General features: G+C 42.8%; 1 protein-coding gene across 3 annotated transcripts in view; it reads right to left on the reverse strand.

Annotated features, from left to right (window-relative positions):
* LOC138670937 (dehydrogenase/reductase SDR family member 4-like) overlaps nt 1-25,977 on the reverse strand; it is a 70,044-nt gene that overhangs the window by 18,911 nt on the left and 25,156 nt on the right. For 2 of the 3 annotated variants that reach the window (XM_069758748.1, XM_069758739.1), the window contains 2 exons: nt 14,825-14,895; nt 6,123-6,174 (listed from right to left, as the gene is read on the reverse strand). In XM_069758748.1, coding sequence (XP_069614849.1) covers nt 6,123-6,174; nt 14,825-14,895 — 123 coding nt within the window. Of the gene's footprint in view, nt 1-6,122; nt 6,175-14,824; nt 14,896-20,792; nt 20,922-25,977 lie in introns of all 3 variants that reach the window. The other variant, XM_069758732.1, reaches the window with a different exon arrangement.

Below are 25,977 nucleotides of genomic sequence, written 5' to 3' on the forward strand. Positions count from 1 at the left end.
AGTCCCTTAGACTGTTTCAGTAGGTTCTACAATCATGGGGAAGACTGCTGACTTCACAGATGTTCAGAAAGCAGTCATTGACACACTCCACAAGGAGGGTAAGACACAAAATATAATTGCTAAAGAAGCTAGCTGTTCACAGAGTGCAGTATCCAAGCCTAATAATGGGAAGTTGAATGGAAGGAAAAGTGTGGAAGAAAAAGTGCATATGCAACTAGGATAATCGCAGCTCTGAAAGGATTGTGAAAAGACCACTCAAAAATTTGGGGGAGATTCACAAGGAGTAAACTGCTGCTGGAGCCATTGCTTCAAGAGCTACCACAGACAGACATATGCAGGACATGGGCTACAAGTCTCACATTCCTTGAGTCAAGCCACTCATGACCAATAGACAACACTAGAAACGTCTTACCTGGGTCAAGGAGAAAAAGAACTGGACTGTTGCTCAGTGGCCAAGGTCATGTTTTCAGATGAAAGTAAATTTTGAAATTAATTAGGAAATCAAGGTCCCAGAGTCTGGAGGAAGAATGGAGAGTCCATAATCCAAGCTGCTTGAGGTCTAGTGTGAAGTTTCCACAATCAGTGATGGTGTGGGGAGCCATGTCATCTGCTGGTGTAGGTCCACTGTGTTTTATCAAGACAAAAGTCAGCACAGCCATCTACCAGGAAATTTTAGAGCACTTTATGCTTCTCTCTGCCAACAAGCTTTTTGGATATGGAAATTTAATTCTCCATCAGGACTTGACGCATGTCCACACTGTCAAACGTACCAATACCTGGTTTAAAAACAACATTATCACTGTTCTTGATTGGCCAGCAAACTCGCCTTACCTTAACCCCACAGAGAATCTATGGGATATTGTGAAGAGGAAGATGAGAGACACCAGAGCCAAGAATGCAGATGAGCTAAAGGCTGATATCAAAGCAACCTGGGCTTCCATAACAACTTAGCAGTACCACAGACTGATTGCTTTCATGACAAGGCACATTGATGCAGTAAATGATGCAAAAGGAGCTCTGACCAAGTATTGAGTGCATTTACTGAACATACATTTCAGTAGGTCAACATTTCAGATTTTAAAATCATTTTTCAAGCTGGTGATATAAAGTATTCTAATCTACTGAGATAATAACTGTTGGGTTTTCATTATTTTCATTAGCTATAAACCATAATCATCAACATTAACAGAAATAAACACTTGAAATAGATCACTCTATTTGTAATGACTCTATATAATATATGAGTTTCACTTTTTGTAATGAAGAACTGAAATTAATTAAATTTTTGATGATATTCTAATTTTGTGACAATCACCTGTATGTCAAATGGCTACCAGAGATGGGCGAACCCAAAAAGAAAATTCAGGGTCCAAACCGAAAATCTACTGCTCGGGCATGGACAAAGAACACAGACTTCACCATGAAGTTTGTGCTATGGTTCAGCCCCCTGAAAACCAGGGGTTTCTCACTCTTTCATCTGCATGACAGCACGAGAAACACCAGCGGCTCTGATTGGCAGTAAGATTAATACCACAGGTCAGAGATCTGCGGTTTCCAAGCTGTCAGATGACAGTGTGAGCCTGCAGCTGTGATCGGAGGTATAAAGTTTACCTATGGTCACTGGTATTGGCTGATGGGACTACTGCTCACATCAGCCTATGCTTGCTGCCGTTAATAACAGCAAGATCAGGTGGTGGCTGATAGGAATATTCATCAGCCGGCGAGTGCGCTACATATAAATAATAAAAAGATTGCATGGATTCCCCTGCACTTTAGATAACCAGCCAGGCAATACTGACAGTTGCGGACTGCAACACTCAGCATAAGCAAGGCTGGTTATCAAGAATAAAGGGGTCTCTATCCCATTTTTTAAATTATTTAAATAAATAATTTTTAAAAATGGTGTGGGGGTCCCTCCATTTACTGGAAACCAACCAAGCTAAAGCAGCCAGCTGGGGTTGGTATTCCCAGGCTGGTATATTGACCCCCAGCCTAAATAAAAATAGCAGCTTGCAGCGGCCACAGAAAAGGCGCATCTATCAGATGTATCAATTCTGGTGCTTTGCCCGGCTCTTCCCACATGTCATGTTGCGGTGGTAAGTGGGTTTCATAATTGTGTGTTGATGTCACCTTTGCATTGCCCGGTGACATCATGCCCACGAATTAGTAATGGAGTGGTGTCTATTAGATGCCTACGAATTAGTAATCCTATTGTTATATTGTAAATAAACACAGAGCCAGAATAAAGTCCTTTATCTGAAATAAAAAACACACTTTTAATTTTTTATTTAAAAATAATAAATACAATTATAATGCCTATTCAATGGAAATTATTGTCTTCTGTAAAAAAAAAAAAAAAAAATATCCCTCACATGTTCGACGTTCTGTCCCACACTGTAATTCATGTCTGCAATAAATAGTTTACAATCTGGACAGTGCCATGATGTGACCGTCAAGGTTGAAAACCACCATCGGATGTGAGCACAGCCTCTGTGATTAGAGGTGACGTCAACAAGGTTACAGCAGGTCACGGAGGATGTGTTTCCAGCTGAACAGTGGTGACCTCAATGAGATCACCATTAGCACCGTGAGAAAAAGTCTCACGATGCAGCACTGAGCTCAGAAAGTTCACCTCCGTTCACCATAAAAAAGTCCCTTGTTGCATCCCATTGGGGTTCTGTGAAGCACAAAATTCAAAACCCACAGAAAAGTTTGAAGTTCCTGCAGAGTAGTCTTTTCTTTTGCTAACATGAATATTAGGCGCCAATAAAATTGGTTCAATTTTGCTACAGGAAGTCTACATTCCATCCTAACAGAATCTATAGTAATACCTAAGAAATCGAGACAACAGCATGATTGCACAGTTTTTTCATCTGCTAACGGAACATCAAACTATGCAGCCAACTTACACAAATCTGAATCAGCACTACCTCTACATAAGAACAGGAAATCATCCAGATAGTGGAGTACCCCTCCGTTTCTAAACTCAAGCTGTAAAATCTATTGTAGGAGTGATGAGAAAGCGCATAAAAGCAAGATGCAGAAAATCCCATGTGTAGGCTTTGGTCAAAATAATAAGTCATCTCAAACTGAATCCTAGCGAATTGAACCCTTTAATTAACTAGAAGATGGCTGAAGGCAGATTTTTTGTTTTAGATAAAAGTGTATTCTTTCAATAAAATTTTAACAGGTCCACCAATTGATTGAAGGAGGCATATTTGGGGTAAGAAAGAAGGTGCATAAGCCTAAATGACACCTAAAGGCTTTAAATGTACAAACATTGGGATCTGAAAGGACCAGATATTCTACCCAATTTGATTTCTTTGTCTATTTTTTCCTTGCCACGCTTTTGATTATTTTTACAGATGCCACATTTTCTAGTAAACTGCAGCCATGGCCTACCAACTGTGGAACATAAGAACTATATTCAAAACCTTGGAAAATTAGTTTCACTGGAGGCAAAGCTTTTGAGCCCGACTGTAGTTGGTTAGACTTAGCATTCTTCTTGAAACATTTGGACATGTCGTACAAGGCCCCCCCAAAAAAAAATTGTGACAACATCTGCAATTAGTTAGCTAGTTATGCAATAGCAAATGCTAGAGGCAAATTTGCACTCATCAGCCCGGAAGCTGCACATGGGACATACTTGGACATTCCAACATGACAACGATCCAAAACAAAAGACCAAGTCGACCTGTCATTGGCTACAGCAGAAGAAACTGAAGGTTCTGGAGTGGTCATTTCAGTCTCCTGACCTCAATATCATTGAGCCACTCTGAGATCTCAAGCACGCAGTTCATGCTAGACAGACCATGAATTTGCATGAACTGGAGGCTTTTGCCAAGAAGAGTAGACAGCTGTACCATCTGAGAAAATAAAGAACCTCATCCACAACTACCACAAAAGACTTCAAGCTGTCATTGATGTTAGAGGGGACAATTCATGGTATTGAGAAATGGGGTAGGTAAACTTTTCATTTTATGTTTTGGGTTGTCATGATTTAAAAAGAGAAAACACAGTAGTTTGACATTAAATGGCCTCACCCAACCATTAACCATGAGTGGAAAAAAAGTGTTGGTGTTATCATTCATAATCTCTGAAAAAAGACCAAGAAAGTAAAAATTCTGCCGGAGTATGTAAACTTTTGAGCACAATTGTACAATGGAAGGTGTGAGACAGTGACCGTCGTTATTGTGAATGGCCGCTATGTGTTGCAGAGGCGGAGGTCCTCTGCGCTGTAAGCCTGGAATGTTTCTCTGGGACCTGTAGTTCCATGAGCCTTTTTTATTTTATGAGGACAGGGATTGCAGGTTAGCCAGAGAGTGGGCAGGCCCTGCTCTCTGGCTAACCTGACAGTAGGTTTGGGAGTTGATTTTGAGTCCATGTTCAACCCAAAAAGGTCCTACTAACTCATCTCTTAGAATGCCAGCTCATAGCAGTACCCCACCTTCATAAGCTCATGTCTGAGTCAAAGTGAAGGTCGGTGCCTGTTACTGATCCAGCAACAGGCCTATCCATCTGGTCACTCAAGAATCACCCACATCTCATCAATCCATAAAATCTTTGAAAAATATGTTTTCAGATTTTTATGGGCATAGTCTTGAGGTTTCATTTCAGGTGTCTTGTTCATGTCTCTGAGTACTGTACACTCTAGAGAGGTTGCAGTTCTGGATTATGACAATCAACTTGGAGGATAATGGGTTCCTGCTCCCTTCCTGTTTGATTCTTTTCAAATCTTTAGCAGCTAGAGTGAACCTTTTTCCACACTTTTTCATAGTCTAGTTAGGGAACAGTAGGGGCTTTTTAATGTAAGCATATTGAAAATGAGTTTAGATTATGGCATTAAATAGATAGGGATTTGGATTATAATTTATTTGACCTTTGACCTGTAAATTTGCCTTTTATTGGCCCCTCTCTTCTTTCTTCACTTTAACAGTGTGTTTGACCCCATATTACCTTATGTGTCCTGGTCAAAAAGATGGCAATGAAAGAGGTCCAAAAAGAGAAGTTAGCAAATACAAGAGAAAAAAGCTAATCAGAGAACTGGACGTGGCATGAGAAGTATGAGCTGAGGCAAGTACAATTGAGTATTAATGCATGTGCACATGATGCATTTTGTATCCTGGTGAACATGACAAATTTTAAATGCAAAATACAATTTAGGAAAACACCAGTGTTTAACACATCTCAAAGGATGGAATATAAGCACAACAAGTCTTTTGTAACCTACAGTTAAACTTTTGAAATACATTTACTGCTGCAAATGTCATAGCTAGTGTTGAGCATTCCGATACCGCAAGTATCGGGTATCGGCCGATACTTGCGGTATCGGAATTCCGATACCGAGATCCGATACTTTTGTGGTATCGGGTATCGGTATCGGATCCATAGGGATGTGTAAAATAAAGAATTAAAATAAAAAATATTGATATGCTCACCTCTCTGGCGGCCCCTGGACATCACGCTGGTAACCGGCCGGCTTCTTTGTTTAAAATGAGCGCCTTTAGGACCTGCGAATGACGTCGCGGGTTCTGATTGGTCGCGTGCCGCTCATGTGACCGCCACGCGACCAATCAGAAGCCGCGACGTCATTCTCATTCACTAAACTCCTAATTCTAGGAATTAAGGACCTGCGAATGACGTCGCGGCTTCTGATTGGTCGCATGGCGGTCACATGGGCGGCACGCGACCAATCAGAACCCGCGACGTCATTCGCAGGTCCTAAAGGCGCTCATTTTAAACAAAGAAGCCTGCCGGTTACCAGCGTGAAGTCCAGGGGCCGCCGGAGAGGTGAATATATCAATATTTTTTATTTTAATTCTTTATTTTACACCTTAATATGGATCCCAGGGCCTGAAGGAGAGTTTCCTCTCCTTCAGACCCTGGGAACCATCAGAATACCTTCCGATACTTGGTGTCCCATTGACTTGTATTGGTATCGGATATCGGTATCGGCGATATCCGATATTTTTCGGGTATCGGCCGATACTATCCGATACCGATACTTTCAAGTATCGGACGGTATCGCTCAACACTAGTCATAGCCCAATCAATTTTGCAAAGAACAAATGAAAGAAAAACATGTTCTTTTCAAGTTAAAGTGAATTTTAGGAATAACTTACCGGGTGAGGTATGTATCCAATAAAGGATGAACATAAAATGATTGATCCTCCACTAATATACAAAAAGTTAGATAAAACATAGGTTAAAAACTAGCAAAAAAAAATGTATGTTAATGCATTTCTTAATAAAAAGGTAACAGAATAATAGAAATAGGGACACATTTGAACATAATATTTTAATTGATAAACCTCATGCTATACAAAAATAGGTAAAAATATCACATGAGCATATACATCAGATGAGTGATATCTGTTGTTTTATTGGATAGCACTTGCACCAATGTTAAACTATGGGGCAGAGCTTATCCGTGTTTTTTTTTTCTCATGCCAATTCAGAAAATCTCAGTTTCTGCACAAATCGGAGAATGCTCACAGATTCAAGTCTATGTATGAATGGAAAACATTGAACTGCACTTGGATGACATCTTAACCCCTTAACTCCCGGAGATTTTTACGGTTTTGCGATTTTGTTTTTCGCTCCCCTCCTTCCCAAAGCCATAGCTTTTTATTTTTCTGTCAATATGGCCATGTGAGGGCTTGTTTTGTGCAGGACGAGTTGAACTTCTGAACAACACCATTGGTTTTACCATGGCGTGTACTAGAAAACAGGAAAAAAATTCCAAGTGCGGTGAAATTGCAAAAAAAAGTGCAATCCCAGCCTAATTTTTTGTTTGGCTTTTTTGCTAGGTTCACTAAATGCTAAAACTGACCTGCCGTTATGATTCTACAGGTCATTATGAGTTCATAAACACCAAACATGTCTAGGTTCTATTTTATGTAAGTGGTGAAAAAAAAATTCCAAGCTTTAGTAAAGAAAAAAAAAATTGGGCAGTTTTCCGATATCTACAGCAGTGTCTCCATTTTTCGTGATCTGGGGTTGGTTCAGGGCTTATTTTTAGCGTGCCATTCTGACCTTTTTAATGGTACCATTTTGGTGCACATACGTTCTTTTGATCACCCGATATTACATTTTAATGCAATGTCGCGGCGACCAAAAAAAGTAATTGTGGTGATACCAAATATGTGTAAGTTTTTTTTTTGCTTTTTTTTTAATGAGGCGAAAGGGGGGGTGATTTGAACTTTTTAAAATATTTTTGAAAACTTTTTTTTTTACTTTTGGCATGCTTCAATAGAAGCTAGAAGCTGCTACAACTTGATTGGCTCTGCTACATAGAGGCGATGCTCAGGTAGCCTTTATATAGCAGAATTAACGCAGTGCTATGAGCGTCGACCACAGGGTGGCACTCATAGCAATCCTGCATCAAGTACCATAGAGGTCTCAAGAAGACCTCTGGTTGTCATGTCGTCACACCGATGAACCCCGATCACGCAGCTGGAAGCTCGCGTTAAATGCCGCTGTCAGAGTTTTACAGCCGCATTTAACTAGTTAATAGGCATGGTTGGATCACGATTCCACCTGCACCTATTGCGGGCACATGTCAGCTGTTAAAAACAGCTGACATGTCCCAGTTTTGATGCGGGCTCACCGCCGGAGCCCACATCAAAGTGGGGGTACTGCCATCGGACGTAATATTTCTCCAATGGCGGTAAAGGGTTAATGGTCTGCCAATTTCAGGCAGCACACATGAAGGAGACCCATTTTGTAGTCCAAACATTTCCAAAAATTAGGGGCAAACCCAAGGAAAAGTGGTATCAATTGACCCGCAGTAGAAATTTGATAATGGCACATCTGCAGTCAGCCATGGGCCATGCATGAGGTATAATTGCGCAGCATGGATGCATGGGACAGGGCTTGGACCAGCATTTCTAGCTTAAACATTGATCAGTAACAGGTGGATGAGTGAGGTGTAGATCTGGTGCTCTGAAAGGCCTGCCAAATTCAGGCAACATACATGAAGGATATCCACCTTGAAATCCAAACATTTCCCAAAATTAGGAGCAGATAACAGTAACACTGGCAACAAATTGACCCCCTGTAGAAATTTTAAAATGTCACAGTCAATCATGGGCCGTGCATGAGGCATCAGGGTCTGGGCCAGCATTTACAGATTTGAATTTAAGTTTCAATTAAGATGAGGGGAGTGATAGACCAGTGAAAACCTGATTTACTGGAAGCTCTGATACCTCATGTAACAGCTCAAACTGCTTTTTTGTTCAGCCACACTCAGGTGACATAAATAGTAACAAAGGTAGTTGACAGATGATCAATACACCCACAATACAAGTTTAACAATGGCACAGCAGCAATCAGCCATAGGCCATGAATGAGGGATCAGGGTCTGGGCCAGCATTTACAGCTTTGAATTTAAGATTAAATGAATATGAGGAGGGTGAGGGACCAGTTTAAGGCCATGTTCACACAGTGCGTTTTTTACCGCGGAACCGCGGCGGTTTTGCCGCTGCGGTTCCGCAGCTGTTTTCCATGCAGGGTACAGTACACTGTACCCTATGGAAAACAGGACACACTGTGCACATGGTCCGGAAATTGTAAAAAAAAAGCCGCGCTGAATAGCTCCCGGAAAAAAGAAGGAGCATGTCAATTCTTCTTCCTGAACCGCAGCGGTTCTGCACCCATAGACCTCCATTGTGAGGTCAAAATCGCAGTAAAACCCGCAGATCAAAAATATATCTGCGGGTTTTACTGCGATTTGATGTGCAGAACCGCTGCAGCAGGAAGTGCGGGGGAGCGGGCGGAAGTGCGTGGGCGGAGTGTGGCTGCCCCCCCGTGCTCCGATCCCGCCCCCCCGTGCTCCGATGCCCCCCCCGTGCTCCGATGCCCCCCCCCCCAGTGCTCCGATGCCCCCCCCGTGCCCTAATCTCCCCCCCTTATACTTACCCGGCGTCCCGGTGTCCGTCCGGCCGTCTTCTCCCTGGGCGCCGCCATCTTGCAAAATGGCGGGCGCATGCGCAGTGCGCCCGCCGAATCTGCCGGCCGGCAGATTCGCTCCAAAGTGCATTTTGATCACTGAGATATAACCTATCTCAGTGATCAAAATAAAAAAATAGTAAATGACACCCCCCCCACTTTGTCACCCCCATTGGTAGGGACAATAAAAAAATTAAGAATTTTTTTTTTTTTTTTCACTAAGGTTAGAATAGGGTTAGGGTTAGGGGTAGGGTTAGGGGTAGGGTTAGGGGTAGGGTTAGGGGTAGGGTTAGGGTTAGGGGTAGGGTTAGGGGTAGGGTTAGGGGTAGGGGTAGGGTTAGGGTTAGGGGTAGGGTTAGGGGTAGGGTTAGGGGTAGGGTTAGGGGTAGGGGTAGGGTTAGGGGTAGGGTTAGGGTTAGGGTTAGGGTTAGGGGTAGGGGTAGGGGTAGGGTTAGGTTTAGGGGTAGGGTTAGGGTATTTTCAGCCATTTTAGCCCTAAAAAGCTTCCTAGGAAACACACAGTAAAAAAAGGATAAAAAAACGCATCAAAAAACGCATCAAAAAACGCATCAAAAACGCATCAAAAAAGGACAAAAAAAGGACCTGCGTTTTCTGCCAAGAGCTGCAGTTTTTTAAAAAAACTGTCCTGAAAAAAAAAGGATGGAAATCCTGAACGTGTGAACATACCCTAAGCCTGCTGTGTTGGTAACCCTGATACCTCTTGCAACAACTCAAACTGCTTTTCTGCTCAGCCACACTCAGGCGCCTCAAATGTCAGCTTCATAGACTAATATTGTTAAAAACATTTAAGGTTAGTAAAGCAGGTAGTTGACTGACAGTAAGTGCAGGCCTGGCAGTCTGGGAGCATTACTGGTCCAGGTAACACACATAAAAGAGACCCAACTTGGAGTCTCCACATTTCAAAAAATTATTGGCACACACCAGTAAAGTGGCATCAATTTTTCCAGTGTATAAATTGTATAATGGGCCTCTCAGACCCCTTCCACTACAGGCAGAAAACCAAATGGAGACGCAACTTGGAGTCTCCTCATTTCACTGATAAGATCCAGATACTCCTGCTCCATCCACTCCAGTTATTTACAATGTGTTAGACTTGTACTCTGTACTGTTTGTGCACAGGCTGGTCTATAAAATGTGTTTAATGACTCAGAGAAAATTGCTTATACCAATTTTCCTGCTGTGGCATATGGTTTGATGTTGATAAATCAACATTCCCGGGGTTATGAGCCTCACTGCTGTCTTGTGGAAAACAACACTGAAGATTGTCTACAAGCATGTTACGGTACTCAAGCATACCTGCGGCCCTTTTCAGGAGGGATGCAAAATTTACTCTTGTACCATGAATCTAACAGAGTGGCAACCCAGTAGTCAGCACTATTTCTAATCCTAACAGTACGGGCATCTCGTTGCAGAAAGTGGAGCAAGAAGGTGCTCATGTGTTGGGTTCTTCCATGAGGTACAAGTCCATGGTGTGCTGGTGGAAGGGTAACACTAAAGCTTGCTTGCTTTATACCCACCCGCCAACCCCAGACAACAGAGAGGGGATAATTATCCTCTTCATCTCATTACTGTTGAGTGCACATAACCTCTTCTCCTCATCCTCCTCCATTTGTTGCTTGGCTCCTGCACCATCACTATCTGTCTGTTCAAATGATCCCCCCTCGATCGCTGTAATCCAACATCCCATGGCAGCCGCTTGTGCGACGAGAGTCAGGCAGATTAGGGAGAAGCAGTGGAGGAAGTGTTAGATACAAAGGTTTGTACCACAAGCCTTGGGGATTCCAAAACTTAGTGTGTATTCACGCTTTGATTGGTTTATTTCATCATCCCTTGGTGTGTAATGCTTTAGTTCTTCATCCCCCTGCACCTTGCAAGCCTTGGGATTAGAAGACTTGTGGAGCATCACCTTCCCCACATGCCTCCACAATTAATAGTCACCCAGTGCTCAGTCATTGAGATGTAACACCCCTGGACATGCTTGCTCATCCAGGTGTCAGTGGTGGAATGCATCCTGACAGACATAGATTTTTTCAAGGAATGGGTGATGTCCGTGACATGCTTTTCTAGAGCTTTCACAGCTTTCTTAGACAAGTAATGGCGACTGGGAAGCTGGTACTGGGGGACTGAAATGAAATGGGCATCAGCTTTCAGAAAGCGTCTGTATACACCAGGCGGAAATCCAGCATTTCTGTGGCCAACAGATTGTAGATGGTGAAGTTCAATCTCTTCACTTTGCCATCTATAGGAGGAAATGATCTTTTATGTGACGACTACTGCGGGACCTAGGGCTGGTTGCTTTGTTGAGAGAGGGGGACATGGGTGGCCATGACAAACTGCTGGACTGTGAATGAGGTGCAGGTGTAGATCTTATTGTGTATTGAGAAAGATGTGATGTGGTTGGTGCCTGAGATCTGTCAAAACAGCAGGCTGTCACTCATCCTGACTGTAGTGGGGAAACAAGTGGACATTCTGTGGCTGGAAACCTGTGTGAGAACACTTGCAACTGTGATGGAGGAGGAAGAATTAGCAGATGCAGTTTATGGGGGTGCCAGTGGTTGTCGATGTCTGCAAGGCTGCATTTTAGCTGAGTGAGATTCGTAGACTAACGCATGTTGATGGTTCATGCATGTAGTAGTTAATTCATTGGAATTTTTGCCTCTTCTTTATTTTAAAAAGTTGGCAGATAATGTGAGTTAGGTCATCCTTTTCTGTCTCAAAAAAGGCCCAGGCTAGGCAACCCTTGCTGCCCATGCAAACTGCTCACCCGCGACCGCAGCTGGCCACATTCAGAGTTGCTTGTTGTGGTTGCAATACAGAGTTCCTTGTAGTGTGTGTGGCAAGGCATAGCGTAAAAGCTAAGCAACTCAGCTGCGTACCTCTGAGTTCACAACAAGTGGGATCCACAATTTAATCTTCATCCTCTATGTTCTCACACTCTTAGACCTGACAGTCACCCTCCTCATCCTCTTGCCCTGACAGCACAATCCAGTTCGCATGCAGCTCAGGTATCTAATTCTCATCTGTATCACCTCCACCCCGGGATGGCAGTCTGGATACTGCTAGGACCCTACTTTGTCTGGCCCAGGATCCAACTAAAAAAATTTGGGGCATTGGTGCAGATGCTTTCCTCCTTTTGAGTCTGTGCATCTTTGGAGCAGACCTCTGAAGCCCATGGAATAGAATGTGTGAACAGCTCTGCAGAGTCATACATCTATGGTTCTCCACACTCAGTTGGGCGGTTGAAGAGTTTTGAAATGGTGGCAAACAAGGGTAATTGGGGGAGCCACCTCTGAGTACTGTACTGTGTGCGATGTTAAGGTGGAGAAAGAGGAGGAGATGTCACTTAACGCCGTGCTTGACATTCACTGGAGCAAATGCTTTCTGGCCCTGATGATGAGGGTGTCCCTGAACCCTAGACTTTCATCTCTCTATCATAACACATATCCATGCTATTGCCACATCCTGCTGAATACAAATCAAAAATATTTCCTGGATCCTTACATTCCTTAATCAGGAATCTGTAAAACCCCTAGTCCATGTACTCATCATCTCTTGCATCAACTAATGCAAGCTCCTGCATTGTTTTGCCCTCCCTTCCAACAGTCTCACAGCCCTTCAATCTATCCTAAACTCTGTGGCCTGACTAATCCACCCATCCCCCACTATTCCCTGGCCTCTCCTCTGTCAATCTCTTAACTGGCTCCCCATTACCCAGAGACTCATGTTCAAATCCCAAACTGGCATACAAAGCCATCCACAACCTGTCTCCTCCATACATCTATGACCTAATCTCCCAGTACCTACCTGCACACAACCTCTAGTCCTCACAAGATCTCCTTCTCTACTTGCCTGTTATCCATGACCCTTTTGGTGCTTCTGTGACTAATCCAGAGCGCCAATGAATTGCTTAGACAGCCCAAGACCATTGCGCTTTTAATGACGGTACTCCTTTGAACTCCAGCTTCTAACTGGTATTCATAAGAGATGTGATTTTTGCTATATACAACAGTTCCATGATATTGCTGTATATAACATAAGTAATTGGAATATCAAAGGTTCAAATTCTCTAAGGGGACTAACAAGTCCAGTGAAAAGTGAAACAAAATGTTTTAATAATGTCTTAAAAACAATACATGTTTGGTATTTACAAAGTTCTACTGACCTGGAGAATTATCTTGCCAGTTCAATTTTACCATACAGTGGACATCTAATATATAATTGCCTAGAATACTACTTCCTGCAATTTGTGCCAACTTCCGTGGCTTTGTCCGGAGCTAATGTCCGGAGCTAATGTCCGGACCTAATGTCCGGAGCTAATGTCCGGAGATTAATTGCCTAGAATACTACTTCCTGCAATTTGTGCCAACTTCCGTGGCTTTGTCCGGAGCTAATGTCCGGAGCTAATGTCCGGAGATAATGTGCGGAGATAATGTCCGGAGCTAATGTCCGGAGCTAATGTCCGGAGCTAATGTCCGGAGCTAATGTCCGGAGATAAGTGACGTCAACAGTGTCCAGTGTCTGATTGGTTGCTGCCTGCTGCGAGCGACCAATCAGAAACGTGCCGTACTGTGACACACTCCGCCCGCCATTTTGGTGTGATTTTTGAATTTTTACCTCACAGCAAGTTTCTACTGCGTGGAGGCGGGCCCAGTGACGTTGCTCTTCAAGCTCCTGCCGAATTTCGTCAAAAAAATGATAATACCATTTACCAAAACTATATATATTTAGTTGTGAAGTGGTTCAACACGCAAAGTTGTCGTCTGATGTCTTTCATCCCTCCCCTCATAAGCATGTTCATGGATCCTGTGTAACTGTACCTTAAATAACAAGAATTGTCAAGAGCTGGTGAGTGCAGCCATTTTTTGTTCTTTCTTACTATTATTTATTAATTGTATTATTCTTACATTTGAATAAATAAAGTATATATGGATTCTAGACTCCCGATTCTTTAGAATCGGGCTGCCATCTAGTGGTAAATAAAAACTTTAAAAACAATTGCAAAATTGCACATTTTTTTTGCAATTTTGCCACAGTTTGAATTTTTTTTCCAGCTTTCCTTTACACCTTATAATAAAATGAATGGTTTCATCCAAAAATAAATCTCATCCTGCAGAAGAACTAAGTACTCATATGGCTATTTCAACAAAAAAAATAAAGAGTTATGATTCAGGGAAGAAGGAGAGGAAAAATCATAAACCCAAAAATGGAAAATAGCTTCTTTTTTATTTTCCATCACAAGATGATTTCAGTTGGTTTCTCAATGGATTTGTACAGACTTTTGGTAACATATAATGTGGAAAAAGTCCTGACAAGATTCTTCTTGGTATTAATTTTTTTTACATGACAATAATCTGGTATTTCAACAGGCATGTGTGTCTTATTTATATCCATTGAACATATCTGTCATGGACTGTTTAGGCTTAGAAGTAGAGCTGGTGCAAATTGATTCACAGGACCCAGTCAGTAATCTCAGTATGCAGAGTAGATTTGTGAAGCACTTTCTACCTGACGGTATTTGCAGCTCTTTCGATTAGCCAGACTGGCCTGACATCACACGCCGTCACATGCCAACAATTACACAACACTGTCTAAATAAATGAGCTGTGGAGGCAGTTAGGTAAAAGGCGGTACTCAGTGCTTGTGTCCATCACCCAGAGATTAACAACCTGGCCACTGGACTGGGTCCTGGCCACATCATGACTGGGTCCTACTCAGCAGAACTTTTTGGGAGCAAGTATAGTACAATCTGCAGATATTAAACTGATGAAAACCGCAAACCTATGAGTGAGGTTCATTAGGATGCTATTGTGAACAAAGCTATAGCAGTTTCATTATTGTATAATTATTTTCTTACCCTTGTTTTTCTATGTGAGGAGCTACAAGTTTGATCATAAAGAATGTCGATATTACATTTATATGAAACACCTAAGGAGAAAAAAAACAGAAAATAAATAAACATACTAGTAATATGAAAAAATTACATTTTGAAAAACAAAAGTGGTGGACCTCTGAAAATCTGAAGACATTAGATCACTTGCTATAGGAAAGAGGCTCCCTGTTTTCTTCTTTTTTCCTTCCAGCCATTTTCAGTTATACAGTGTAGGCAAGACACTGTATTACCCTAGTACCAGGCTAATATGTCAGGCTCAGCTACCAGGAAAATGAACAAAAAAAAAAATGTAATGCTGAAATGTTCAGCAAAGGTCTTTCATGACCATTTGGGTTTGCAATGGGGTGGAAAAATGCTAAAAATATGTAAAGAACACACACCTACAACCAGTTGCGTAACTACAAAGTTATGGGCCCCGATGCAAACTTTCAAATGGGGCCCCCCTCACCTGCTGGCTGCTGCTGGTCACATACCCTGACACTGCCTGCCACCATGCTGCTCCTGGCCCCCCTCACCTGCTGGCTACTGCTGGTCACACACCCTGGCACTGCCTGCCACCATGCTGCTCCAGGACCCCCCTCACCTCCGGCTACTGCTGTTCACACACCCTGGCACTGCCTGCCACCATGCTGCTCCAGGCCCCCCCCTCACCTCCGGCTACTGCTGGTCACATACCCTGACACTGCCTGCCACCATGCTGCTCCTGTCCCCCCTTCACTTGCTGGCTACTGCTGGTCACACACCCTGGCACTGCCTGCCACCATGCTGCTCCAGGCCCCCCCTCACCTCTGGCTACTGCTGGTCACACACCCTGGCACTGCCTGCCCCCATGCTGCTCCTGTCCCCCCTTTCCTGCTGGGTACTGCTGGTCACACACCCTGGCACTGCCTGCCGCTATGCTGCTCCAGCCCCCCCTCACCTCCGGCTACTGCTGGTCACGCACCCTGGCACTGCCTGCCACCATGCTGCTCCAGGCCCCCCCTCACCTGCTGGCTACTGCTGGTCACACACCATGGCACTGCCTGCTACCATGCTGCTACAGGCCCCCCTCACCTGCTGGCTACTGCTGGTCACAAACCCTGGCACTGCCTGCCACCATGCTGGTCCACGCCCCCCCTCACCTGCTGGCTACTGCTGGTCACACACCATGGCACTGCCTGCCACAATGCTGCTACAGGCCCCCCTCACCTGCTGGCTACTGCTGGTCACACACCCTGGCACTGCCTGCCACCATGCTGTTCCAGGCCCCCCTCACCTGCTGGCTACTGCTGGTCACACACCCTGGCACTGCCTGCCACCATGCTGGTCCACGCCCCCCCTCACCTGCTGGCTACTGCTGGTCACACACCCTGGCACTGCCTGCCACCATGCTACTGCTGGTCACAAACAGCGCCCCTGCCTGCCACCATGCTGCTCCAGGCTTCCCCCTCACCTGCTGGCAGGGGTGGATTATCAGAGGGTCAATCTGGGCGGTAGCCCAGGGCCCAGTGGTGTGGGGGGGCCCTGGGCGACTACCGCACAGATTGCCCACCGGCCACCGCCATCATTCAGAATCATTCATGCGGCCATGCCCCCTGACTGACTGTGTACTGGCCGCGTATGTGATATCATTTTGTGCCCCACTGCCCAGGCCCCAGTCCCCAGACCCGGCCGGTGGGCAGAGAGAGGGGGCCCGCACCGGGCCCCGTCTCATCTGCTCACCGGGCCCCTACCGGCCGGCGCTGCGGCGGTTTCCTATTGTCAATAGTTAACAACAACAACAGCCGCCAGCCAATTGGAGGCTGGCAGCTGAAGTCGGCCGCAGGCGCAGTGCACACGTCGCCAGCGTCTGTCAGACACCGGCGAGTGTACGCTGCTGAAGGGAGCTCGCCGGCGCTGCTGGAGCGCCTGGTCAGGTGAGGAGAACTCGTTTTTTTTTTTTCTTTTTTGGTTTTTGTTTTGCTAACCTAAGTAACGGCATTACGGGCCGGCAATACTGCTGGAGCTGGACAGTCAGTCAGTGACACACTGGGTCTGGGACTCTAGGGCAGTCGGCAGATGATTGCTATTTGCTGGGAGACTGGAGAGTGAGACACTGGGGGCAATGCTGGACACACTGGGGGCAAAGGCTGGACACACTGGGGGCAATGCTTGAGACACTGGGGGCAAATGCTGGACACACTGGGGGCAAATGCTGGAGCTACTGGGGCTGGGGCAATGCGGGACACACTGGGGGCAATGCTGGACACACTGGGGGCAATGCTGGATACGCTGGGGGAAAATTCTGGAGCAACTGGGGCTGGGGCAATGCTGGACACACTGGGGGCAATGCTGGACACACTGGGGGCAAATGCTGGAGCCACTGGGGCTGGGGCAATGCTGGACACACTGGGGGCAATGCTGGAGACACTGGGGGGGCAATGCTGGACACACTGGGGGGGCAATGCTGGAGCTACTGGGGCTGGGGCAATGCTGGAGCTACTGGGGGCGATGCTGGAGACACTGGGGCAATGCTGGAGACACTGGGGAAATGCTGGAGACACTGGGGCAGATTGATGAACACACTGGTGGTAACATGCTGGACACACTGGGGTCTGGGGGTAATATGCTTGACACACTGGGGCAGATTGCTGGACACAATGTCTGGGGGCAATGCTGGACACACTGGGGCAATATGCTGGACACACTGGGGGCGGGACTGGAGGCATGGGCAGAATGTAGATACGGGGCACGATTGGAGACACGGGGCAGAATGAAAGACATGGGGCAGGATTGGATCATGGGGCAGGATGGGGAAATCATATGAGGTAGAAAGAATGGATACTCATGACTGAGGGCAGGATGCAAGATCATATTGTAGGAGCCAGGAATGAGACACACGGGGCCAGGATGGGGAATAGTATTACCATAGGGGCTAATTAAGGGATATTATTACTGCAGTGATGTATTTATTTTATTTTTTGTAATATACTGTTTTAAATGGGGGGCGGTCCTGTTACTGTGCAGAGTGACACTATATCGCCTTTTTTTCTTCATGTGGTGTAATGTAGAAGTTGTGAAAAATTAAGTAATGTGTTCTGTAAGCGGAGCTTGAGATAACTGTGTTATTTCCTGCAGAAACGACTCCTGGCTAGAATAAATGATGGCGGTCTGTGCTGGATGAAAGATGAAGGACTTCACCTAGAGACATCACTGGTGAGTCAGTGTTACCTATACACTGACACTATACACTGTAAACTATATACAGAGGTCCTGTGTACAATGTCACCAGTGATCACTGTATTACCTATACATTATATACAGAGCTCCTGTGTATAATACCACCAGTGATCTCTGTATTACCTCTACACAGACACTGCATACTAAGTACAGATTTCCTGTGAATACTGGCACTTATGGTGATAGTATTTTGTTTTTGTTTTTTTTTTATTACTGATCGGTATTGTAGTATTCAGTCACTATGTGGTGGTAATATGTGGTCTGGAAATGGTGTTGTGGTATTTGTCCCTTGTATGTGCTATTTGGTCACCAAGTGGTGGTAATATGTGGTCTTGACATGGTGCGGTGGTATTTGTTCCTTGTATGTGATATTATTGGTCAAAATATACCTAAATTGTATTGCTGATTTTAACAAATATTTAATAGGTTACAGTAGAGTAGGGCCCGGCCATTTTTCTGGAATAATCTGGTTCGGGTATATCATGACCCCCGTCACATGACCCCCGTCACATGACCCCTGTCACATAACCCCCGTCACATGACCCCCGTCACATGACCGGGGGGGGCCCACAGTGTCTGAACAGCCCGGGGCCCTGGCTACCCTTAATCCACCCCTGCCTGCTGGCTACTGATGGTCAAAAATATCTGTAGAAGACTTCACTTCTCTCTCCTCACTTGCAAGGCCTGGGATCGCAGGATCAGTCAGTGCAGATTCATAACACACACTGGTAGGAGGAGGCGGAGTCCAGAAACATTGTTGCTTGTAGAGAAACTGAAAGCAGCTCCCTCTTGTCTAACTTTCACAGACAGGAGTCAGCTGCTTCTTTGCTGGACTGGGAGGGTCCGTAAGCACTCCAGGCCCCTTCGCAGCTGCGACCCCTGTGACCTCGGAAGTTATTTACATTTTTGAAAACACTAAATACTGAGTAGACCAAGGCTAGCAGACAGAACAATGCAATGTATGCCTGCAAAGCAAGGATTTGGACACCACAGATACAGCAGGCATCAGCCAGAGATAACAGACTGATCAAAATGTGGCCTTTATTTTTTTGGGCACACCAAAATTGTGTCAATAAGTTGACTATCACACTAAAAGAAAAAATTGGAGTACTAAAATTTTAAGATATTTATCATAATGATATGCAATGCGTGTGGCATACAACTCACAGTGATAAATATAAGAACTGTAGCTAAATATTTTTGGGCCAGCTACAGATTTTAGGGGCAGAAAAATGGTGTCCAAAAATGTTGTAAGACACTACAAAATATTAGATAGAAGAAAGGAAAAGGGAATATCCAGCACGTCCATCCAGTGTAAGTAAAATATCCAAAATTTATTGAAGCATTTTAAAAAACAATATTAAAAAAGAGAGAGGGAGACTCTCTCTGCCTGACGCGTTTCTGGCGCACCACGGGGCCCTTAATCATAGGAACTAATACCATATAGATGAACAGGTTTATATATAGCAAGGAACCAATCACAGACATAGCAATCAATTGCATTGAAAAAAGCTGCAGCTAAACACACATAACAAGACTTTTTTCTGCTATTTCAAATACACTGAAATTGCATAAATATATACTTTAAATTGCCGCAAGATCTATCTGTTAGTTCAATATATGTAAAAAAGGTCATTCCTGTAATTCATACCGTGTGGATGTTTAGTGTCTAAAGTCAGAATCCAAAAGGCTTCCCGCAGTGCTAATTGCTAATCGTGGTGCGCCAGAAACGCGTCAGGCAGAGAGAGTCTCCCTCTCTCTTTTTTAATATTGTTTTTAAAATGCTTCAATAAATTTTGGATATTTTACTTACACTGGATGGACGTGCTGGATATTCCCTTTTCCTTTCTTCTACTTCAGCTGAAATCACCAGCAGGTACTGCACCCACCAGTTACATTCATTTGCAACGGCTTACAGATGCATATCTCGGTGTGTCAAGCTCCTAACTTTTCCTCTCCCCCTCTCCTCTTTTCTTGAATGTTTATGCAGTGATTTGGAGCTCCGCTGAAGTCTTTTGTTTAATGTTCATATTTGTTTATATATTTGCTTTATCATATGGATGGTGCCACAGTATAGACTATCATTCATTCCGTTGCAAAACTTTTATGTCTGGGAAACGCAGCAGCTAGCACACAAGTGTGGTTTACTCATATATATTGTGCATTTTTTTTTTTTTTTTTTAACTCAATCATGGTTTCCCGCATGGCTAAATTAGCCTCAGTGTTTGACAACACAGATGGTATCTCTGCACCACCTAGTTGAAAGATCTCCTTTCAAAATTAGAGAAATTTTCTCAGCAAGAAATACGCACCTGGTGGGACCATAATACTTTAAAGAAATATGTTGAAAAAGAAATGATTCCCAGGGGTTTGCGTATGAAAAAATCTCCTACTTATATTTTTTCAGATAAATTTCTCTCTGAATGGAATATGATTCTTTCACAATGCTCACTAAAACTTATGAGTTTGATCATATCATATGAAGAAATCAAACTTCACCAACTTAAGGTGGACATTGATAATACCAATAATGAACTTTCTAAATATACTGACCAGCCTGATTTTGATATGCTCTCCAAAAAAATGACTGATCATTTAAAAACTATGGAGGATTCCATCATAAAAATGAAAAAATCTAAGTTCAATAGAGACTCTTTTGATTATAAAAATGACAAAGTGTATTCATGGAGGAAACGGATTGATAATACACCCAAGCCTATACTCAGAAACCAACCTCATTGGCGTCAATGTGAATATGCACATAGAAAATCTGTGTCTTTTTCTTCATCGGAGTATAATCCATCAGATTGTGAAACAGATGCGTCTTTCTCCAGTGCAGATGCCAGACACGTTCACAGCACTGCTATGTCAAAAAACGCAGGAGGAGGAGGGGGGGCAGGAGAGCCCGCAAGAGAGGAATGGAGAAGATATCCCAGGAGGGAAAGGAAACACAGACATCAGTATTGACTCAGCATCTGGACAGTGTTATAATTCTGACTCCCACCATTCTATCCTCTACACAGATTGAAACATTGGCTAAAGGTTTAAACTTTGTTCCCACTGGCAATTTCAATCTATTCGAGACTATCAAAGATGTCAATAAATTTACTCGTCTTCTTACTGTTAAAAGACATTTTTTTTCAGACAATCAAAATGACCTCAATTCTGGCAGAAAAAAATCATATTGTACCAGGGAAAATAATGCGTCTCTTTCCTTTATGGAACAATGTACTTTACTCACTTTAACTTCTCTTCAGGAAGAAAATTTTGCCGAGAATAAAATAAAGGACGAGGATATGCAGGTGCTTTCATCTAATCCGGCATATTATCCCCTCCAATCAAGGGTTCCTGCCTTAGACCTTTTTCAGACTCTGGTCGAACAAGATTTGAAAAAATTACATGCTGAAACCCGGAGTACAAACCATCGAAGTAACCTGAGTAGAGACCAATCTCAGGCTGTTAGAGATTTACAACGTAATTATAACTTGACAGTCCGCCAGTCAGACAAAGGGGGCTGTATAGTAGTCATAGACACTGCTTTGTATTGTAAGTTGATAATGTCTATTATACAGGATACTAGCACATATACTTCTTTAAGATCTGACCCCACTTTATCCTTTAAATATGACATGACTGAAATACTCAATAAAGCACAGAGATTGGGGGTTATCAGCAATAAGATTTACAAATGGCTATTGCCTGAACATTCAATTACTCCCATTTTCCATGGGCTCCCAAAAACGCATAAAAACGTTTTCCCCCCACCGTTACGACCTATAATTTCTGGGATGGGTTCCCTTAATGAAAACCTCAGTCATCTGATTGACGAGTATCTCCAACCTTTGATCCCAAGAATTCCAGGGTACCTTAAAGACACCTCAACAGTTTTAAAGGTTTTTGATACTTTTCAATGGTGTCATAAGTATTCTTTTGTAACTTGCGATGTCACAAATTTATATTCATGCATTCCCCATTCTTTGGCCATGACAGCAATTGAACATCATCTAAGTAAGTATAGTAGCTATTCAGATTCATTGAAATGGTTCATTCTTGCGTCTCTACATTATTTACTTAAGCATAATTTTTTTATGTTTCAAAATGAGTACTTCATCCAGACCATGGGTGCTCCTATGGGGTCTAAATTCTCCCCATCTTTAGCCGTTTTATTTATGGCATGGTGGGAAGAAACCTACATATTCACAGACGATAATCCATTTCTCCCATACCTTAATTGGTATGGGAGATTTGTGGATGATATTCTGCTAATTTGGCAAGGGGGTGTGACTAAGTTTTCTGATTTCATGCTCTATTTGAATAATAACAAGTGTAACCTGCGTTTCACCAGTGGCATTCCATCGGACGAGGTTTCATTTTTGGATGTGCTTCTTACAGGCAGCAATACAACACATAGGGTTAATACTTCTCTTTATAGAAAAGACAATTCTGGAAACACAATCCTGAAGTCTTCAAGCGCACACCCTCGACACACCATTCATGCCATTCCTAGGGGTGAGCTCACGAGAGCGAGAAGAATTTGCTCTAGTGAGGAAAGTTTCCACAAGGAAAGTCATCTTATTTCTGATAGATTATTTGATAGGGGATATAAACAATCTAACATAAGACATGCATTCAGACATGTTTCCAAAATTCCACGTGCTGATTTATTGTATTCTGACAGTGAAAATGCAAGTGCCGCTCCTGAAACGCAGATTACTTTTTCTACCGCTTATAGCAGTCAGTACAATAAAATTAAACAGATCATTCTTAAATATCTCCCTGTAGTCAATCAGGATAAATCTTTATGCACAATTCTTCAGAATGAATGCAGAGTAGTGGCCAGGAGAGGTTGCACACTGGGGAATATTTTGTCTCCCAGTATGGTGCGCCAGAAAAAAACTCCCACATCATGGCTATCAATAAAAGGTTTTTTTAAATGTTCTGGCAACAGATGTAATGTCTGCCAATTTGCAGACAACAAAAGAACTACTTTTTCCTCGAATCACAATGTTACTTATAATATAAAATCATTTATTAATTGTGATTCTGACCACGTCATATACTGCATAAAATGTAAGGCTTGCAACATTTGCTATATAGGTTACACCACAAGGAAAATAAAAAAAAAAAATTCAGAACACATAGCAAATATAAAAAACAATAATTCAGGCTATTCTGGGGCTACAAAACATTTTATTTCTGTACATAAAGGAGACCTATCAGATTTTTCATTTTTTGGCATAGAAAGGGTTAGTCAGTCACCTAGAGGTGGAGATTGGAAGAAACAATTAGCACTGCGGGAAGCCTTTTGGATTCTGACTTTAGACACTAAACATCCACACGGTATGAATTACAGGAATGACCTTTTTTACATATATTGAACTAACAGATAGATCTTGCGGCAATTTAAAGTATATATTTATGCAATTTCAATGTATTTGATATAGGAGAAAAAAGTCTTCTTATGTGTGTTTAGCTGCAGCTTTTTTCAATGCAATTGATTGCTATGTCTGTGATTGGTTCCTTGCTATATATAAACCCGTTCATCTATATGGTATTAGTTCCTATGACTAAGGGCGCCGTGGTGCGCCAGAAACGCGTCAGGCAGAGAGAGTTTCCCTCTCTCTTTTTTAATATTGTTTTTTAAAATGCTTCAATAAATTTTGGATATTTTACTTACACTGGATGGACGTGCTGGATATTCCCTTTTCCTTTCTTCTACTTCAGCAGGTACTGCACCCACCAGTTACATTCATTTGCAACGGCTTACAGATGCATATCTCGGCGTGTCAAGCTCCTAACTTTTCCTCTCCCCCCCTCCTCTTTTCTAAAATATTAGATAGTACCAAAAAAAAGGACAGATTTTTGGGTGCCCTCACATCTGATGCCTGGGACCAAAAAAAAGTTTTTTATTCTTAGATTTTCATGCTCTTGCATGGACCTGGCTGTAGTCTGCAGCGGGACCAAGCAAATAAAGGTAGAAAAAAGGGGGCTATGGATTGCTGTATAATAAAATGAGCAGGTATAAGCTGAAAAAAAAAAATTGCCACGGATAACTGCAGCTAGGTATATATTAAATAAGCAGCAGCAGTCAGCAATGGAGCTTTTTGACGTATGCATTGAGATCTATGTACTCACATACAGTGCCTGCAGGCCTTGCATTGATGTGGATATGGGCACATAGACTCCCCTGCATACCTAGCACTGCAATCTATATACCCCTGAAATAGCCCTAAAAAGGACCGTTGGCTTATCAGGATTTGTGGATTGAACACTAGTAGACCCAACTAACTATTAAAAGCACGATTCTGACCCTATCTCAGCAGCAGCTCTCCCTACTCTACCTACGTCTGGAGCAGAATGCGGCGAGCAGGGCCACGCCAGGTCTCTTATAGACCTGATGATGCTGTGTGGCCGGCCAATCACTGCACGACCACATCAAAGATGACTGCGGTGATACAATGCATGGCAGACAATCCCTGCATGTTGATTGGGTCTCTAAAGACCACCATAAATGCAGGGTGGAGACCCAAGTTCCTGCCGAGTAATCCTGGAAATGCTCGGTGCTCGCCGAGTACACCGAATACAGTGATACTCAGGCAAGGAACGAGTAGTGGCGAGCACGTTCGCTCATCATTCATCACTACTTATGACCATGTAATATTTCAATTTCCTTTTTTAATAAATTTGCAAAAATGACTACATTTCTGAATTTTCAGTCAAGATGGGGTGCTTAGTGTACATTAATGAGAAAAAAAATAAACTTTTTTGAATTTACCAAATGGCTGCAATGAAACAAAGAGTGAAAAATTTAAAGAGGTCTGAATACTTTCCATACTCACTGTCGATGTATGCATATATTGCAGCCATAAGGTCGTATTGAGTATTGCTTATAGTGACGAGATTTTATATTTTCATCACAATTTTTGATCGCTTTTAAAGAAGATAATTTTTGCTATTCATTTTGCTATATGATTCTTCCATCTAGTGGTCAAACACTAAAATTACACTTTGTGTCTTCCTTTTGACATCTGTTGATTTATTTTAATCATGATATTCATGAATTCATTAGTGCTTGACCCGTATTAGCAGATTAAAAATTTCTGTTTCATTGTACCTTTTTGTACAGGCACTAGCACCTTTAGAAACTTTTTTTGTGTGTATACTCTTTTTGTGATTTTGAGATTATTGGATGAATTAACTATTTACTTTATGAATTGTGATACATGGTTTGCAACAGAGTAAACTTTACTGTATATACCTTGCTGCTGTTTATGAATTTTTCTATACCATCTTAACCTCCATTTTCCCAGCATCTATTCCTTAAAGTTTAATTGTTTTTATTTTATTATTTAATAAATATTATGTTTTATAACTAAAATATCTTTTTGGTCACTTACATTTTTTTGTTCCTGATCATGACTTTAGGAGCAAAAACTGTTTTGTATAAATTATAATCCTTGTTGCTGCTCTTTTCCATACACTGATTGACAGATTCATGTATTTTTTACGGTGATCTGTACCCAGAAATTCATCAAAGCTTGCAGTTTGTTGCTGCCACGTACAGGATTAAATCTTTTCAGGGTCGGTTTAAATCCCTTCTATAGTCTGCTATAATACCGCTTTTATCTGCAATTCGTCTACGGTGAGCTGTCACATTAGGGACAGCATATTACAAGCATCTAGTTGAGGATTATTGCCTTATAAATTATAATCCTTGCTGCTGCTTTTTTTCCATACATGCATTGACAAATGTGTGCTTTTTACGGTGATCTGTACTTAGAAATTCATCAAAGCTGGTCCTTCATCAAAGCAGTCCTTCAGATTTTATTGCTGCCATATACAAGAAAAAAATCTTTTCAGGACCAGTTTAAATCCCTTATATATTCTGCGATAATACTGCTCCTATCTGCAGTTTGTCT

This window comes from Ranitomeya imitator, chromosome 1 (assembly GCF_032444005.1).
Source record: "Ranitomeya imitator isolate aRanImi1 chromosome 1, aRanImi1.pri, whole genome shotgun sequence".
NCBI classification, from domain to species: Eukaryota; Metazoa; Chordata; class Amphibia; order Anura; family Dendrobatidae; genus Ranitomeya; species Ranitomeya imitator.